At 35.4% G+C, this 21,140-nt stretch overlaps 1 protein-coding gene across 1 annotated transcript in view; it reads left to right on the plus strand.

Moving 5' to 3' along the window:
- The window catches only part of LOC110150955 (transmembrane protease serine 11C-like), a 34,876-nt gene that overhangs the window by 3,273 nt on the left and 10,463 nt on the right, over nt 1–21,140 (plus strand). Inside the window, exons 2-5 of the mRNA XM_020914054.2 lie at nt 1,511–1,578; nt 2,955–3,118; nt 17,313–17,351; nt 20,905–21,076. Of these exons, the coding sequence (XP_020769713.2) occupies nt 1,511–1,578; nt 2,955–3,118; nt 17,313–17,351; nt 20,905–21,076 (443 nt within the window). The remainder of the gene's footprint in view (nt 1–1,510; nt 1,579–2,954; nt 3,119–17,312; nt 17,352–20,904; nt 21,077–21,140) is intronic.

The following is a 21,140-nucleotide window of genomic DNA, read 5'->3' on the forward strand; positions in this document are numbered from 1 at the left end:
CCCCCCCACGCACCCGGAGTGGCAGATTGGAATAGAGAATTGAAGAAAAGTACAGGAAAGTTTAGTTACCGTGTTGTCAGGGTTCCTCCATTCATTATATTAGGAATAATATCCAAATTTATTACCAAATCCAAATTTATCCAAACAGGCTGTCTGTAATGGCATTGCTATTTTCCAGGGCAACCTCAGCTTACACACTCTCCCTTACTCACTCTACTTGAGTCACAGCAACTTTACCTCTCTCCCTCAAATACTAATCTCATTTTTATCTGGGATTATATCACCTGCTGTTCACGCCATCTAGAATATTCTTCTCTCCTTGCTTATCAACTTGCATCTTTCAGGTCTCAATCCAGTGTCTTAAAAATGACCTTATTTTATCATTCAAATAGTAGCCCCTGAATCACTCCATTATGTTATTTTGCATTTTCAATATCACCTAACACTATCTCAAGTCATCATATTTATATATTTGTTTCTTTGTAAGCTTATTATCTCTCTTCTTCATTGAATCTCCTAGAAAGTATGGATCTATCTAATTAATTTGTGCTTTTATTTCAATAGATATTATTGAATAAATGAATACTTCCAATTGCTTTGGAGTCAGAGAAAAAAGATATATTAAATCTCTGCAATTCCAATAAGTGATTGTTTTTGAAAGACTATCTTTGCCAAAATAAAATATAGTAATTAGTCTCCAACTAATACAAATAAATGGGAAAAAATAAATAAAATATAATTGAAGATGATTATGGAAAAAAAAAAAAGCTATGGACAGTGCAAATTTTGTACTCTGTGAAGACCCTGTTGTAATAAATTATCCACTAGGTTAAATCCAGAACAGATGAGAAAATGACTCTCACATAAAATTTCTCTGAGAGATTTCCATGTATACTGCTTTGAACCCATCAGTAGCACATAACTGAAAGATCAGGGAAAATGGTTTGCAGTCCAGATGTGAAGAAAGAGCTTCCAAAGTACAAAAATAAATTAGAAACATTTCCTCCTTCTGGGAACACTTCTGTTTGGTGGCACTGGTGTTCACAAGAAGTCTGAACATGGAAGATAAACTCTATCAGGTGAACCTTTGAATTTACTTCTCCAAAATAACAGAAAAATATTTTTTCCTTTCATACTGTTAGGAAGGAAGCAAATATTTTTGCCTCACTTTGTCACACAATTTATTGATTTAAGAATATTCGTAAATTAGTCGAGTCAGTATAAAGGTAATTCTTTTAAAAAATACATGTTTAACACACATTACATCTCTTTTTTAAGTGAGATCCTGAGAAATTTGAACACTATGTATTTTTTATGATATTAAGTAATTGTTTAATTCCTAGGATGTGGGTAGTAGTAAAATTAAACTGATTTGTTCATTTATTGATATTTGGTGAAGCTGACTAGTGAATACATCAGGTTCATTTTTCTTTCTATACTTTCACTTATATTTGAAGTTCTCCACAATGAAAATTTAAAAATAAGTTACTATTCATTTTACTTTTAACAGATAAATGAAACATTTCATGGATCCAGACTGAGAAGACAGTATGTCAAATCCCATGTTGTCCAAGTAAGGTATGTAAAACAGCCTGAAATGCACAAAAAATAAAGTTTTCCTTTGCCTTCCTATCTTATATTTAACAGAATATCTTTATGTAGTATATAATCAAAAGGTTAAATCTAGGTCTTCAAAACCACTAGCAGTTTCAAATGTAAAAAATATATTCAAAGTCTGCTGGAAAATTATTAAACCGGAACAAAGAGTTCCAGCTCATGGAGAGTATCAGGTTAAATGGATTTGTTTTTCATTTGAAGGTACAAAGCCAAAGAGCAAATTTTAAATGAGGTGATGATTTCAATACAAGAAAGAACAGATAAGATAAGAGAACCAGGAACAGAATGTCTGACACAGGAGTAGCTAATATCTCAAAACTATACATCATCTTACCTGATATGACCTGGCTTCTCTCTGACTTCATCTCGTACCCTCATCCTCATATAACACTTGATATCCACGCAGATCTGCTGTTATTCCTCCAGTAAACATGCCAAAATTGTTCCCATCACAGGGCTATCAAAGCACAAATTTCACCGGACAAAACTGAACAGACAGGGAAGACAATGTTCAAGTTTTTTGCAACAGAGAAGAGAAGCCAGAACTGTTTTAACTTCCCTGAAACAAAGCACCATAGGGTTTTTAAAGGCTGGGGTGAGAAAGAGACCTCAGGCCATCTGTGTTTGTGATTGGCTTTGCCCAAAGAAAAGTAAGCTTTTCACATATTCACAGGAAGAGAACTTGACCCAGTCTTGCAATTGTGCCTCCACCAATAAAGAAAAAAAAAAAAAAACTATAAATGATTCTCTCATCTTTACCTGTTACATTTCATTTCATTATTTGCTATTGGCTCTTCCTACAAGGTCCATAGTGCATTTATGAAACATAGATACATTTATGTTAGTAAATAATTGTCCCATAACATTCTGAGATTTTTCAAAACACCTCCATATACATTATCTTATGTGATGTTTATAATAACCCAGTAAATGAAATTATCATCACCATTAGAGAAATGGAGAAGGAAACAGCAACCCACTCCAGTATTCTTGCCTGGAAAATTCCATGGACAGCGGAGCCAGGCAGGCTACAGTCCATGGGATCACAAAGAGTCCAACACAACTGAGCGACTGAGCATGCACACATTATAGAGATGAACAGTATGGAGTACAGTACTCCTTGCTATAATCAATGAACTGGCAAACGATAGATCTAGAATACAAAGTCAGTTCCCATGAGTCTAAATCACTAAATGGCCAAAAAGTGCCATTTTCACTCCCTTTAAAGAAACTGGAAAACTGCCAGGAACTCTGCTAACCAAAGAATAGAATAACTCCACTAAAAATGAGAGACTCCGTAATAAAGTATAATTTCTTTGTCTTTTTCTGTTTTGCAGCCGAGCCAAAGGAAAAGTGATAATACACACCGTGCTTAAGTTTAAATCTTATTATACAAATACTTCTGCAAAATTTCGAGATAAGATCGAAAGCATTTTACGACAGAAGCTAAAGGGCAAAACTGGGTCTTTATGTATAGATTATTCTTCATTCAGATTTTCAGGTAAGTCTTTCTATGTACCGGCCAGAATAATTTTCATCTTTTAATTTGAGTGTGGTTCTTTGTTGTGCAATTGAAAACAATACTGCTCTCTTTAATTATCATTTAGTAGATAATGGTTATTACTTTTGACCACTGTTAAAGCAATTAAGGTTTATGTTAATCAGTTTTTAATATAATATCATTCCTGTGTTCTTGAAATCAAACTTTACTTAACAATAGATTAAAAAAAAAAAACTATCATAGTCCCAAATTATCATGGTCCCAAATATGGGTCCCAAGTTTTCTTTGCGTGGAGCCAAATATCAGGGTGCCAAATAGTGCTGTTTCTTTACTATGTGAGCTCATGTGTTTAGCAGATGAGTTTCCAAATATATATTCTTGGTGGTGAATTTTCTATAAGCTAGAGACCTGCTTTATTTCTTTGTGGTTTTGTTTTTGAGATCATCAAAGGTTGGATAAGGTACATGAGAAGGAAGGCTCTATGACAGAGCATCTAAGAGTACCCAAGGAGAGTCACATTGGGTTCCAAGTTTTCTTTGCAAAACAAGGCAATCTTAAACTCGAACTCTTATGTCTTGTTCTGTGGGTCATGATTTCTCCATAAGTTCTTTAGGATGTCTCAAGAATCTAGACTCCCAAATTCCAGAAATTGAGTTTAAATCTCCTTAACAGCAAATTTATTCCTTGATAGGCCTTTAATGGACTTCATTTCTTTCACTCCTATATATAATCTAATTCTTATTCTTGGTCATGTGACAATATTGTGGAAGACAGCTTCTAAAAGACAGGGACACATTCTCCATTCCCAGGATGATCAGTGTTTCTCTGGTCTTGATGAAAGTACAGCCAATGCCTGGCACATCTAAGCTAGGCTTTCAGTTCTCCGCTACAACTAATATGATCAAGGGAAAAAAAAGTATCCCTAGCCTACAGGAAGGACTAAATGTTTGTGGAAAAAAATCTACTCCAAGTGTTCATTTGTATGGAATAGCAAAAGGATCAAAAAGCAAAACCTGAATATGCTTCTCCTGAATAAAAAGCCATCATGTTGTTGAAATGTGACTCTCCTCAGGTTATATTAGATGCTCTATTGTAGAGCCTTCCTTCTCACATAGCTTATCCAACCTCTGAGGACCTAAAAAAAAAAAAAATCACAGAGAAATAAAGCAGTTCTCCAATTTATAGAGAATTCACCACCAAGGATATATTTTTGGAAACTCATCTGCTAAAAACATGAGCTCACATAGTAAAGAAACAGCATTATATTCCTGATATTCCTCCAGACTTTAAAAACACTACATAGGATCCCAGGAAAATGAACTTGCTGAAGGTATTTTCTAGGTTTATGGCTTTTCTCTGTAGTTTTATTTATTACAGTGCATCCTACAAGTTTCTGAAGAGTAGTGACTGGTAAGCGCAATACACTTAAGTACATATGGTGCCTTGGTACTGTCTTAGCCTCCACCTGTTGCCTAGAAACTCCCTCTCTCTCTTCCATCACCTCTCATCAGAAGCTAGATGTCTCATGAAACTGACTGGGCGTTCACAAGTGCAGGATCAAACTCAGAAGCTAGCTGGGCTAGGCCTCCAAAATCACAATGAAGTGACTTAACACAAAGCTCACATTCAAGACAGTTCTTACTTAAAGAGATTATGAATATTCACTGGTCACCACATAAATTGGTCTCTGGTTTAGGGATTTATGAAAGCTTATTTAGATAGCCAAGGTTGCTGTCATAGCATCTTATTGAATAACCTGACCTTATTACTGCCTGCTTAGTTGGGTTGCTTAGCACCCGCTGAGTATGTCAAGGTTGTGGATTTCATTTTCATACAAGCTGCTAACATAGAGGAAAAAGACATCACTGACCAGTGCCCTAAGCTACAATGAATTGCTGAATAGTTTCCAGTGTTCCTATATTATTATGCTTAGAAGAGTACATGTAGAATAATGATATGAATAAACTCTGAATCATCTGGATTATATTTTAGGTGCATAAAAGTTTTATCAAAACAAAAGCCACCTAGGATTTTTGAGCTTAATCCCCTTCCAGAACCCCAATTGAGAAAGGCTGATGGCAAGTTTGGCACATATACACTCTAGCAAACATTGTTATCCCCAGATTTAAGATGTAAAGAATGCCTTAATTGCTAAGAACTGTGAACATAATATGTAATTTAATTTCCCACTCACTCATGAATTCCAAGAAAATGACACTTGCAACTACTGTCCTAGGTACTAACAGTCAGTATTTATGTGTATTCTTCAGTGAGAGATCAACATTTTCTCCATCAATTATAAACTTACTAGATCAGAGGATTTTTCAAATTGACCAGTGAGCATAAAACCTAGAAAACAACATATAGTTTTCTGAAAAATCTCTCAGGTGGGTTCAATGGTAAAAGACTTTAAGCATTTACAAACCTCTAAATTTATATTCACTTATGCTTTATGCTTAAACAATATTACATTCTTTTAAAAATAGAGATGATAACCTCAATAGTTATAACTAGTTAACACAATTTTTCTTTTATAATGTCCTTTATAAATTATAAGATCATAGTTACATGATCTTGTTATTTCATAGCTTAAGAATCAAAACAGAGCATACATATGATATTTCAGTTCAGTTCAGTTCAGCCGGTCAGTCGCGTCCGACTCTTTGCGATCCCATGAATCACAGCCAGGCCTCCCTGTCCATCACCAACTCCCGGAGTTTACTCAAACTCATGTCCATCGAGTCGGTGATGCCATCCAACCATCTCATCCTCTGTCGTCCCCTTCTCCTCCTGCCCCCAATCCCTCCCAGCATCAGGGTCTCTTCAAACGAGTCAGCTCTTCACATCAGGTGGCCAAAGTATTGGAGTTTCAGCTTCAACATCAGTCCTTCCAATGAACACCCAGGACTGATCTCCTTCAGGATAGACTGATTGGATCTCCTTGCAGTCCAAGGGACTCTCAAGAGTCTTCTCCAACACCACAGTTCAAAATCATCAATTCTTTGCTGCTCAGCTTTCTTCACAGTCCAACTCTCACATCCATACATGACCACTGGAAAAACCATAGCCTTGACTAGACAGACCTTTGTTGGCAAAGCGATGTCTCTCCTTTTTAATTTGCTATCTAGGTTGGTCATAAGTTTCCTTCCAAGGAGTAAGTGTCTTTTAATTTCATGGCTGCAATCACCATCTGCAGTGATTTTGGAGCCCAAAAAAATAGTCAGCCACTGTTTCCACTGTCTCCCCATCTATTTCCCATGAGGTGATGGGACCAGATGCCATGATCTTAGTATTCTGAATGTTGAGCTTTAAGCCAACTTTTTCACTCTCCTCTTTCACTTTCATCAAGAGGCTTTTTAGTTCCTCTTCACTCTCTGCCATAAGGGTGGTGTCATCTGAATAGCTGAGGTTATTGATATTTCTCCCGGCAATCTTGATTCCAGCTTGTGCTTCTTCCAGCCCAGCATTTCTCATGGTGTACTCTGCATATAAGTTAAATAAGCAGAGTGACAATATACAGCCTTGACGTACTCCTTTTCCTGTTTGGAACCAGTCTGCTGTTCCATGTCCAGTTCTAACTGTTGCTTCCTGACCTGCATACAGGTTTCTCAAGAGACTGGTCAGGTGGTCTGGTATTCCCATCTCTTTCAGAATTTTCCACAGTTTATTGTGATCCACACAGTCAAAGGCTTTGGCATAGTCAATAAAGCAGAAATAGATGTTTTTCTGGAACTCTCTTGCTTTTTTGATGATCCTTGGAAGTTGGCAATTTGACTTATATTCATGTAATTAAAATTTTAATGCAAAGAAAGAAAAAACAAGTAAAGCATTGCAAGTGATATATCACCCAGCAAGTCAACCTAACAATATGATGCACTTGATTATCACTGCCATAAACTGTTAAGCCAAGAGCTAAGAAGAAAACGTGATGCTAGATGTATCAACTATACAACTGCAAGGATGACCATATTGTGTTTCTCTCCTGGAAGCTCTGGAAGGGAAAATCAAAATCACTTTTTGTAAAAACAAAAAAATAGCCTCATAAGCTGAAGTGAGGTTTTTAATAAAATGCCTTATAAATTTGAATGCTCATGACTTTTCGATGGGCATAGTTAAGGGCATACTTAATGGGCATACTCAAGGATATGACTGTAACTTGTTTTAAAAAGTAATTATTATTTCCTGCAGAAAAATGCCTTGTACATACTGTTATACTTAACCATCTACTGATTAAGCATGAAAAATATTTTAAGTACTTATGCTAAATCATAATTGGTTAAAGTAAAAACTCAAATTATGTAGAACTACTATAAATTCATACACAAGGATGATCATCCTGACCCACTATTAAAGGTTTTACAAGAAGAATGAAACTCTGATCTTGCACTCATTTGTGAGTAACTGGCAATGCTGAGATATAAATCATGTTAGTAGAACACACCTTTTTCATGTGGCTTGATCCTGAGATGCTGCATAGGTTCATTTGTAACACATTTTAAGAAACTTTATCCAATAATTCTTAAATTCTAGAGGACATTTTTTCAAAGTATGTTGCCCCCCACACTGTCCTTTCTCAACCAAGAACCCATCTTCAGCTCCACAAACATATTTTATCTGCAAAGTATCTCTTAAAATAGTCTCAGTAGTATAAGACCTTGACCACAGACAATTCTTTAAAATAAGTCTTTCTAAATAGGCAAATTTCCTGAAGAATTTATATTTCATCTTTTTAAGAAAACATAAAAATTCTCTTTAAAATTATATTTTTACAAAAATCTTTCTCAAATCTACCACCTCTTCTTTGACATTACTATGGACATCCACTAATTTAGAGTGGATATTGTAGTGCCCTCAGAGCATTTAGGGAATGAAGAGATATTAATGCCTTCACCAAATGAACCCCAATATTGCAGTTTTGAGCTCTCATATTTGTTCATTTTCATACTTCATTGTCAAGTCGAATTCTTGCTGTCACTTTTATTTTCTCTGTTCTTTCTCCTACCTTCTTAAACTTCATTGCAAATATCTTAAAACATTTTATAGTAATTTCTATATTAAAATTGGAAAAATGAAATAACCTTTCAGTAAAGGTGTGTTGAGCTTCCTTGTTCAGTTATATAAGCTTTAGTGAGCTGATATTTTTGATATATCTTTGCTATTTTGATATATCTTTTGATATAGCTTTTGAGTTCTCATATATCCTTGTTTTCTGATTGTTGATTTTATTGCAGAAAATATGTTTCCAGGTTTACCAAGAGATATGGAGCACTATTCCTGTTGGCAATTCAAAATGTCTTTCAATAAAGCCAGGAATTTGTTTCAAATAATGTTTAAGTTATTTTACAAATGCAAGTTTGAAATATATATTATTGAATGATACAACTATTAGACATTGTCCATATATTTAAAAGAATTTAAAACTTATTAATAGTCATTTCATTAAAAGACTCACTATCAATACGGCCCACAAAAGACACTGCCACAAAATTATCAATGAACTAATAATGATCTTCCAAATGAATCATCCTTATTTTCTAATCTTTAAAAAGGAAAAAACATAATTTACAATAGTTATTTTTGATAGTTAACACTAAGTTTAAATGATTAATGCTAAAACACTATATCTAGTGAGTCAATTCAGTTACTTGCCTGAACTACCTGTTGGATTAACTAGAATGACTGACACTCTAGATCAAAAGAGGCATCCTATTAGCTGACCAGACCCCACAGATTTTTTAGTGAAGTTCTAAATTCATCTTGCCAATTTAGATCCAGTATACCTGAGATGAATCCTGAATTTCTTCCCTATGCTATCTGCATCATATCTTTCCCTTGATACTTCTCATGACTGAATTCCCAATCTGCTTCTTTATTCTGTATTGTACAATAATTTCTATTTTAGCAATTTGTAGTTTTTACATTTTCATTCTCAAGCTGAAGTTTCTCTTAGAAACTTAGCCATTTGGACTGGTGTCTTAGCTCTTGTCACCTACCCATAAAATTACTGGAATCTTGTACTCATGGCTTCCCAGGTGACACAGTAGTAAAAGAATCTGCCTGCTAATGCAGGAGACACAAAAGTCATGGGTTTGATCCCTAGGTTTGGAGAAGTTCCCCTGGAGAAGGAAATGGCAACCCACTCCAGTATTTTTGCCTAGAAAGTTTCATGGACAGACCAACCTGGCAAGCTATGGTCCATGGGGTCACAAAGAGTCAGGCACCATTGAGCACACAATCCTTGTACCCATGGCTTTTAACACCTGCAAACCAGACACTACTGTCCTGACTAAAGTCTGGAATTATTCTTCTGACGTTATATGATGGCAAATTTTGTGCCAACTTGACTGTGCCATTCCATGTGCCCAGATATCTGTTTAAACATTATTCCTGGCTTCTGTGAGGATGTTTTCAGAAGACATCAGCATTTGAATTGGTGACCTGAGAATTTGAATTGGTGGACTGACTCATTGCCCTCCCCAATATAGGTGAGCATAATCCAATCCATTGAGGGCCTAAACAGAGCAAATGGATAGAGGAAGAGTGAATTCTCTCTCTTTACATGGCTGATTGAATTGGAGCATTGGTTTTCTCCTGCCCTCAAACTGACAGTGCATTTCTCAGGCCTTTGACTGGAATGACAGCACTCTCTTGGTCTCCAGCTAGCAAATGGCGTGTTGTGGGATTTCTCAGCCTCCGTAATTGCCTGTGAGCCAGTTCCTCATAATATATATGTTTTTCTAGAGAACTCTGACTAGTACAGACTGCCAGAGAGCACTGTAAGCTATCCTCAACCCAAATAAACTCAGATTTATTACAGGCTTTTGGAAATCCCACTTGCCTTACATACTCCTAAGAGTCCAACTGTGCATATAGCTAGAGCAACTCTCCAATCTCTTTTCAAGTCTGTCCTGGCTGCCTTTCATTTCCCAGGCACTTAATCCTTTGAAGCCACAGAATTCCACATGCTCAGCTTGAGTGTGTTATTATATAGTATATATTAAAAGTGATTAGTTTTAGGTTAAAGAGTTTGTGCTTTGGTAATTAGAAAGGGTCCATTAAAATCCATTGAATCATGAAAGACATGTGGTCAAAGCTCTCTTTTCTAAATTTTTTATATGATAATATTGTGTAAGATGAACTAGTGGGGAGAATCTTTAAGCAAAGAGATCAGTTTGGAAAGAATTACAACTGACCAAGTGTGAAGAGTTAAAAACCTGAAATATAATATCAAAAATAATATTAGAGATAATAAATATGTCAAGAGATTATATTTATAGAATTGACAGAACTTAAGACTGGATATGAGACATAACAGTGAAAGGAATGGAATACAACATCCAAGTTTTGGAAGTCTGAGTAATCAGTGAGATGATAACTTCATCGAGAACAGATGAAAATGTAGGAGAAAAAAAGATTTATAAATATTTAATAAAGGATACATAATGTTACCTTCTAAGAAGATGGATACACTTTTCCGTATTTCTCTCACTAAATACAGTTTAGACCCCTAAGTGTTACAAATAAAACAGATATAAGAGCCCAGACTGGCTAGTGACCTCAGGGCTCAACAACATGGTGCGACTCCCGGGTTTGTTTTATATATCCTGGAATTGGAACTGAAGAGGCCAGCAGTCCCCAAACTTCCAAGGGTACAGGAGAAATCATCTTTACATATTAAAAGACTCAATTAGATAGCAACTGTCTCCAAATTGATATATAAGATCATATTTTTTAGGAAAAAATATGGGAGGAAATCTTTGGCATCTAGGGCTAGATAGAGTTCTTTAGACTTGACACCAAAAGCATGTTTCATAAGAAGAAAAAATAATGAATTGGACTTCATCAATGTTCAACTTTTTCTCTGTGTAATATAACCTGTTAAGAGGAGGAAAAGACAAACTACACACTTGGAAAAAATATTTGCACCTACACATCAAACGACTGGAGTCTAGAATATAAAAAGAACTATCAAGACTCAGTGAGAAAACAAACAATCCATTTAGAAAATGGAGAAAAGACATGAAGACACATTTGACCAAAAGGAATATATAGATGGCAAATAAAGACATGAACAGATGCTCAATATCGTTAGCAATTAAGGAAATACAACTTAAAATTGCAATGAGATATTGCTACACACTTATGACATGGCTAAATTTTTTAAAATAATGACAAAACCAAATTCTAGCAAGAATGAGGAGAAACTGAATCACTCATACAATGCCTGTGGGAATGTAAAATGGTACATTCAGTCTGGAAAACTCTTTGATACTTTCTCAAAAAAAGCAAGCATGCAACTACCATATAACCCAGCAGTGGCACTCCTTGTCATTATCTCAGGCAAATAGTGAGTTGTGTTCAAACAAAAATTTATGCATGAATGTTTATAGGAGCTTTATTCCTAATAGCCAAAAACCGAAACAACCTACGTATCCTTCAACAAGTAATGGTCAAATAAACTCAGGTATATCATGACATGGAATACTTCTCAACAAAAAAAAAAAAAAGAAATTGAATACTTAAAGAAGCCAGTCCAAAAAGTTACATCCTGTATGTTTCTATTTATATGAATATATGACATCCTTGAAGTGACAAAATTACATAAAGGGAAACAAATTAGTGATTGCCAGGGACTAAGAAAGGAGTAGAGTGGGAGAAAACAGGTGTGGCTATAAAAGAGCAATGTGACGAATTCTTGTGGTGATGGAAATGTTCTGTAATTTAGCACCATCAATGTCAATATCCTGGCTATGATATTGCAGTATAGTTTTGAAGATGTTAACCTTTACAACATCTTTGCAAGATATTACCTTTGGTAGAAATTGGGTACCAGAGTACATAAGTGTAGTCTATTGCATCTGCATCTGAATGCACTATTATAACAAAATAATCATTTATTTTAATTGCACTGATGAGTTTCGCTCCTATCTCTCATGTTCCTAGATCTCTGAGTTGCTGCATGACAAATATTATTTAAATGAGTTATATTATGAGTTTTGATTCATATGTCTTTTATATAAAGACATTCATAAAAAGTCTTGATTAAAAAAGACACTTTTTTTAATGTCTTTGAAAAATTTGGACATCTTTTCAAACTAGCATAATGGATTACTCCTACTAAAACATAATAATATTTTATCTTCTGTTCCAGAAGCCCAAAACATTTTGACATTCATAAACACTTTATGTAAGATTGTGAAGGTACTAAAATTGTGTGCAAAGCCAGTTTGATTTTTCTTTTTATTACTGATAAGTTGCATATGAGTCTTTAATTCCTGCATTAAATAGCTGAAAGTACCATATTACCAAATGCCAGTTTTAATGGTTTCTTCCCCTTAAATTGATTTCTGTTTCTGATAAAATATGCATTGAAGAGCCTTTATTAAAGCTCATAATGTGAGATAAAATAAATAAGGGACAAGATAAGGCATTAAAAATATTAAAAGCTCTTTTTTAAAAAAAGAGAAAAATCTTTCTCAAGTCTGTCAATTCAGGCCACAAAGAAACTTAAAAATTTCAGAAATTTCTCCAAAACCAATTTTTCTATTCTTGTAAAATAGAGTATCTTTATACTCTCTGCATTTTTTGTCTCCTATGTAGAATTTCCAAAGAAACACACGAGTCCTACATGTTCTGAGTAAGAAAAAAATAGTTGTGGTTTGTCTATAATGACAGCTCACTTGTTCAACTTCAAAAACCATGTAATTGTCATGGATTTACTCACAAGTAATGCATAAAATAAGTCTATAAATTCTGTCATAGTTGTAATTGAATCTATTAATCACTGCCTGAATATTATTTCTCTGTATTTTTTTTTAATATATACAGTTCCCAGAAGAATTTTTACTTTAGGAAAGATATATTTAAAACAAGAAACTTGAAATAAGTTTCAGAGAAAAAATTTAGTTTGTCCAGAATGAACAAGTGAATATTACCAGGTGATGGTTATTTTGAATAAAAAACTACTATATCCAAATTGGCAAGGCAATATGAAGTTAAGGAATTATTTGAGAAGAGGGAGATAAGAAGGAAAGCTTCATGGAGAAGCTACATCTTAAGATGAGTCTCAAAGAAATAAATGGGCATGAAATGAAAGAAATCCACAAAGTCATTCTCTGTGGGATGCAACATGAGAGCTGTAGCATCAAAATGCAAACTCCACAAAGTGTGTAGGTATGTGGGAGAGCCAGACTAGAACTCTCCAAACTGAAAATGCTAATCTTAAATATTAACTTCCTATCCAACATTATCCACAGTCCTACATCAACATAATTGTCTACAGATACTTCTCAGTACATGTACTGTCCTCTCTTCATTACAGCAATCTTTTTTACTGCTTCCAAAACAAAACCAACAAAATCATTGGAGAAGCCTTTGTAATATCCAAATAAAAATAGATGCTTCTTATCTTTCATATTTCCTTCAATGAATAGTTCTACCTTGCAAGCTACCACCTGTGTATACATCTGGTTATTTAACTGATTTATAAATAATCATTTAAATAGAAACAAAATAGTTTTAAATTTTATCTTCAGAATCAGAATGGCAAACATATCGAAGACTTGTACTGTGAATAACTAATCTACACCACTTTGATAGTATTACAAGTGATGTATAATATCAAACCACAGAGATAATTTTCAGTCTATTAGAAACATAAAGAAAAGGATTTATTGAGGCTAAATATGCAGCCAAGTGACTATTCAAAACCTGCAGTGAGTGAATGGGGGATTCAGATTTTGTTCAACCACAATCCAGGTCCATGCTCTGTTCCTTTGCCTTTCAATGTAGATCAGTCATATTAATGCTCCAGGGTAGCTTTTTTGGTGAATATATTGTGAATAAACTTACATGGTAGGAGATGATCATTTATGTGTCAAAAAACAATTTTATTTGTAGCATTATCTTGCTCAGTAAGACCCTGTATGTCTACAGGTTTTCAGAAATTTACTACATGAATATTTTTAAATAGCTCATAAAACACACTTTGTAAGATAATTCAGCTGACCTCCTCTGTATTTTTACTGCTGTAACCCTAGCAAAACTATCTGAAAAGTAGGGTTAATCAATTAATTTAACATTGGATTCATGTAAAGTAATAACTTTACCTGCATTCCTGCTTAGTTGATCAACCATGTATGACTCTTTGCAACCCCATGGACAGCAGCCCACAGGCTCCTCTGTCCATGGAGATTCTCCAGGCAAGAATGGTGGGTTGCCATGCCCTCCTCCAGGGATCTTCCCAACCCAGGGATCAAACCCAGGTCTCCCGCATTGTAGGTGGATTCTTTACCATCTGAGCCACCAGGAAAGCCCCATAAATTCACCTAAGTGGAGTTAAAGCCCATGGTATATGTAAAATTTATATTATAAATGTATCCACTGCTACTGTAAAATTCTTCCTTGTTGGAACCATATAGCTCAGATTTCATTATTATTATGCTTCAGGCTTCTTTCTTAAGAAATAAAATATTCACTGGATAGCAGACTTTTAGAGTCCTCATTCTTACCAGTACATCCAAAGTTGCATTTCTTACTTCCTAACCTCAAAAAGACACCAAATATGAAATAATAGTCATGGATTTGTAACATTTCATGGATTTGCAACACTACACATCTAAAAGTCCATTTAGAGAGCACTTATGAAAGTGAAAAAGTAAACTCGTTAGTTATTCAGTCATGTCCAACTGTTTGTGATCCATGGACTGTAACCCACCAGGCTCCTCTGTCCATGGAATTCTCCAGGCAAGAATACTGGAGTGGGTAGCCATTCCCTTCTCCAGGAGATCCTAATATAATCTTCAGTAGTAAGTGAATTATGCCTATTTTGCTCCAGTAAAATTAATTCTTTGACTCCTCCCTAAAAGAATGTTTGTTGTCAACTGTTACGATTCTCCCCATCATCCCTCTATGCTAGGTGCATCCAATTTTCTATGCATACATCTAACATAGTACTTATCACATGATATCATCTATTTAATTGTACATCTCTTCCACAGCACTCCAAGTTCATTGAGGACAGGGTCCACGTCTCTTCTTTGATTCCTGGCCCACTGGAGAAGACCAATGCTAAAATTAGCTGAGCTGCTTTTTAAAACTGCTTTGTCATATTATTCTTTGCTGGAATCTCCTCCTTAGCAAGGGCAATGCCATTGTTTTTCGTCACTGCCTTTATGTGGTACATTGTAAACAGATTATCTTAGGTTACAGCACTGACTCCCTGATTCAGAGGTAAATCCATAGGAGTCCCAGCCCTCAACTGTTGAGCCGGGGGCTCACGGGGTTAGGATAGAAACACAAACAGCCATAGCAATGACTCAGTCAAAAACAATGATGACTCCAGTCATTTCCCGATTCATCATCCTGTCCTCCACCTACCCAAGATATACTTGTTATTTTAAGCCCTAAAATATTACAGCTATTAAAAGTAAGTTCTAATTTAAAGACATTTCTTCTTTTTAGAAAGTCATGCATCAATAAAGAAAATCTCAAAGAAAGAAGAAAGTCTGTCAATAAATTAGGATTTCTAAACAATTAATTCTTAAGATACAGGAATTAACATTTTTCCAATTGAATTATGGGAGTTTAATTATTTCCCAATATATTAATACAGTTTGATATATTTTACCAATCACATAAAGCTCAAAATCAAACCGCACAAGTATAATGTTGAATAAAAATTAGTTTCTGGAAAGCAGTCATAAAGGATTAGATGGAGATATGCCATCTGTTTAAGCAGGTGTGGCTCACATTTACTCATAGTCCATCTAACTGCTGAATTGCTCCTGCTTTTTTGTTCAGGCCGGTTGACTTTCTGGTAAAGAATTCTTTTGTCTCCCTGATTCATTGTGCAACCTAATATAAGAGTGTAATTGTCATTGGCATATATAACTGGATACTCCCTCTGGATTTATAGAAATCAAGAGCATAATAAAAAATGAACCTGCATTGGCATTATGCTATTTAACTCATAGAACACCTGGTGATTTTTTTTTGAAGAGCAACTCTTAAGAAGAAATGCCTCATAGGTTTACAGTTCTCTGCATCTGAAACTTGGGACATAATTGTAATTCATTTACTCACCCTCTCCTCACACAGTTTGCACATGAATTAAACAGGTTTGCAATTCTGCAGGAACTGGAGAGGCATAACAAAACTATCGGGAGTAAATCTTACTCTAGAGTATTCCCTAGATATCTAGGAATGAGTAGGAAATTGTTGTTAAAATATATTTTTATCCAAAATGAATGAGAAGTGGAACGGCACACTTAACTGAATGTTCTGAATAATGGAAACTTACTATACAAAATGTATTGATCTCTAAATGAGCAAAATACAGCAAAATGCATGTAACACCAAAAAATTCACTAAATTAACAGCATATCACTCTTTCCTGGTTGCAAGCATTATTTTTTCTGTTATTTAGTTATTTTAGTGTCATAATCTGCTTTCTCAAAAAGAAGAGCCTGAGACAGACTTGCATGCAGTAACTGATTTGAGAAAGAATAAAGGACAGGAAGAGTAAAATGGGGAGAGGAAGCTGACCATTACTAGCAGCAACCCTGGCTTCATCTCACTGGACGTTATGAATTTTATTTCCCCTGTGACTAACGGGGGAAACATTTTTGCATCAGCTTTCATCCTATTCTGACTCTAACAGAGTTACTGCCCCTCTCTCCTATTGTCCATCTGGGAATGTCCAGTGGTTTCCTTCTAGCAGAAACAGAAAAGTCCTAGGCACTGACTTGGGAAAGTCATTTGTTACTCCTGAGATGAGCAGATCCAAATCTGCGTGGAACTGGTAACCATACTGTGGCCAGGATAATTGGGCCAAGAGCACTCAAAGTGGCACCAAAAAAAAAGTGTTAAATGCATTTAGTATTTGGTGATTTGTATTCAAGATGTGGCGAAAGATCACCATTTTTCATATATTTTAGTATTTTTGAGGACCCAGACTTCTTTCTCAAATAACTTGTAATGGGGAACTTGAGAGTCTTTTTAGAAGCAGAATAATAAATACTAAGATTTTATTACTCTCTATGCTAACCTATGAATATAGAAATTACATAGTCAAGACTGACTAAAATTATTACGCCTATAGAATGTGTTCTCTAAAACAAAATGGTTAATATTAATATTTTTAAATGTGTTCATAAATCTAACTATGTCCATTTTCTTCTCCCTTGACATTTAGATATTGCAATGCCAATGGCAGAAAATCTTCTCCATACATGTAAGTTCATTAATAAAGAGTTATTTTCCAGTAAAAAATTTCTTAGATGGCAAAAAAAAAAAAAAAAAAAAGTTTCACTTGAGAGTTAATGTGGTATGACTAAAGGGGCAATGGGAAGCCTTCTTTTAAAAACTGTATGAAGGTGATTGTAGATGGTCTTACATTGACTGATACCATGGATTTAAAACGAGGAACACATCATCTCACGCCATACTGGCAGAGGGGGATCTAAGCAGTGATAATTAAAAACTCAGAATCTAAACATAGCTACATATTAGTTTTGAGCCCCAGTTCTGCCACTTCCTAACTGGATGAATTTACAAGGGTTACTTAACTTCTCAGACCTTCAGTTCCAAGGTACTGTGATGATAAGGGGAGGTACAAGTCAGTACTTAAAAAGAGTACATGCTCCTAGTGAACACTCAAAAGATGTCAGCTATTTGCATTTTCCATTCTGCCAATGAAAACTTCAGGCCGAAGAGCTCGCTGTGGAATTCTGATCCTGGAAGCCAAGCCCATTAGTGTGCTGAGAAGTCAGCTGCCTTACATACAAGCAGCTCCTTGCTGGCTAAGGCCTTTTGCTCCCACTCCTCTGCTAGACGCTTTAAGAAATGTGATCCCCAAGGTTACTAGAGCCTGGAGCACACTGTCGGGGAGAAGCACTCCTCTTACCTGAGGCTGACTGTAGCAGCTGGATCAGAGGAATCGCCCTCCAGAGCGAGGTGACACCAACCCCAAGGGCTAGCCTTCAGTCACAGCGTGGTTACTCCTGAGCAACCCGGGTAATATTTAAACACAAATCTCTATTAGATTGCCTTCCTCTGTGATATATTTTGATGAAACAACCATTTAGCAACTAATAAGACATTTAAAGCTCAATGATTCCTATTCAGAACATCAGTACTGATATGACCAAAATCCAAAATTAGGAATCTGTCAGGTTGGTAGAGAAAAGTACTCAACATAGGAATAAACGCAGTGATAAGAAAGAGATCAGCCAATCTGTGCGTCCCCCCGACTAGAACATTAAACAACCGTCTATGTCAATATCCGAATTTGATTTGGTTTATCTGAGATTTTAACTCGACTTTAAATAAAAGGGGAGAAGGGAGAAGCAAGAAAAATCAAACAGGGATGAAAAGAGAATAGAGTGGCGTGTGACATAAAGTGACATATTAAAGTGCAGTAATAGGGTAAACAACAGTGTCCTACTGTATAGCTCAGGGAACTATATTCAATATCATGTGATCAACCATAATGGAAAAAGAACATATATATATGTATAACTGAATCACTGTGCTGTATACCAAAAATTAACACAGCATTGCAAATCAACTATACTTCAATTAAAAAAAAAAAGTAAGTGTAGTAAAAAGTGATGGAGTAGAAGTTAGAAGGGTAGAGAGGCTGTTAGAGCTTGGTAGATTATCTGGTGTTTCTGAAACTATCACCCAGAGAGCCTTTATTGTATTCTTTAAATCCTTGAAATTTGCCATAAGACTTTTTTAGACAGAACAAAAGCTCTAAGGTGCCAGGTAAGATTTTGCAAAGATAATAACAAGATAATACTGCAGAGGTGGCATCCAAAAGCTTAGCAGAAGCAATTATGAATAAGTAAGATCTTTGAATGAAAATTGGTACATGGATATAAATTAGATTAAAATTCTGAGTAAGAGCAGAAACTGGGAAATAGAGTTACCCAGGGGAGGTTCTACTAGCCCAGAGAGCATCTTTGTTTTCACATTCCTCTGAAAGACGTTGAGTAAAAGCCAACTTCCTTTAGGAGTTGTTCAAACAGAAGGGAGGATCCTGAGGAACCCTTATAGTTTTAGGTTCTGCATTATTTGCTTTATCCTCAGTAGCGTCCATGGTAAGGGAGTGGAAAGAAAGAGGGAAAGAAAATAAGAGTCATACTCAGTGAGTCAATATGAGGGTTCTCTCATTCAAAAATAGCAACCACAAATGTCCTGCTTCAACTCAATGATGCTTGTGAAGAGGATGCCTTAACAAACTGAAGTTTGTGTCTCATCAAAGAGAACAATCTAGAATCAGAAGCAATATGTAAGCTTAAAGATTTCAAGAGGCTAGTGAAGGCCTTTTAAAAGTCTACATGTCCCTCCTCTGTGTTTCAAATCCTTTCCACACTCAGGAAAGAATATCTCAAGATACATCTTGTCACATATAATGCATAACATCTCTATGAAACAATTGACAATCTAACCTTTCCAATAAATTTAAATATTCCCACTCTTGATACAAATACCTTTATCTAATTCAGAGTTTTTCAATCTTAACTACTAATATTTTGGGCTAGAAAATCTTTTGTTTCAAGGACAGTTCCATGCATTACAGGATTTTTAGCAGCATTCCTGGCCTCTGCCCACTAGATCACAATAGCCAAACACTGCCTCCTTCCAGTTATAGCAACCAAAAATGTTTCCAGATATTGCCAAATTACTTCTGGGGATGGGAGGAGCATGTATAGCTGACACCAATTGAACCACTACTTTAATCAATGACCACTGCATTGATTTTGGCAGGTTTTTTTACTCTCCAAATTCTTATAAACAAACCTTATACATAAAAGGGTTTTGTAGTCAAATATTTTTATCTTAAGATGTCTCATGAATTACACTATATAGACTTCATTTCTACAAACATTTGAGAACTTGTTTGAGCTTCTTTTATGTGATGAGTTCTCTCCATTAGGTTCTGGAGATATAAATATCTCCAGATATTATATATATATATAATTTTTAATATCTCCAGATATTTTATATATATATATAATTTTTAAAGGTATGGTTCTTGCACTCTAGAAATATTTATTAATGAGGCTGAGAATCTCTAGCAAAAGGTACCATAAATTGTTAAGGGACAAGCTCAGTGCTTTAAGTGGAGTAAGACAAGAGAATCAGAGACAGGATCAGACAGGTAGGATAATATTGAAGTTTATACTATTACTGAAGATTTGCTTTAAAGACTTAAGAGTCTAGCAGTTTCTCTGGACCTAAATTGACGCTAAAGCACAGTCTTGATACTGGAAAGTATATAACTTTGGGGAAAGGGTTAATTCTCTTCATGTATTATTCCTTTTATCCAAGTAAAGCACGTTTCTGTCTACTCTGTCATCAGTATCTCATTCACATTCACATTCATTCACATTTTCTTACGAACGCTTCCTAGCAATCATTGCTTTAAACAACTGTTCACAAATTTTAAAAGCACACATTTTTCCATGCAACTTTGTAATTTGTTTTACAATTATTCCAAATTTAATCATTTAATTCCACCTACCTCTTTCAGGAGGTCATAGCAAGGACATGCACACACACAAAGTGGATGAGGATGGGGGAGAAAGATGTCCATCTGTTTTGAGTGAATTTTCAGGAAATCTCATAACATCAGTAAATTAGGAATAACATCTCCAAGACTGTGTTTTTTCTCAATTAAAAGTTAATAGTGACTTATTTGTGGAAAGGTAGATTGTTTAAGAATGCATGCATAAGTGGTATCGGTATCATTATGTGCTAATGACTCCATTTTGGAGCAGGTTGTGGACATCGCAAAATTACTCGCTCTGGCAACAAGATAGCCGGGGGCATGGATGCTGAGGAAGGAGAATGGCCCTGGCAAGCTAGTCTTCAACAGAAAAGTGTCCACCGATGTGGAGCCACTCTGATTAGTAACAGCTGGCTTCTCACTGCTGCTCACTGTTTCGTAAAGTAAGCTCTGGACCACATAAAGTTCTCAAATTCACTCAAGTACCTAAAAGTCTGATAGGTATCT

This window comes from Odocoileus virginianus, chromosome 29 (assembly GCF_023699985.2).
Source record: "Odocoileus virginianus isolate 20LAN1187 ecotype Illinois chromosome 29, Ovbor_1.2, whole genome shotgun sequence".
NCBI lineage: Eukaryota > Metazoa > Chordata > Mammalia > Artiodactyla > Cervidae > Odocoileus > Odocoileus virginianus.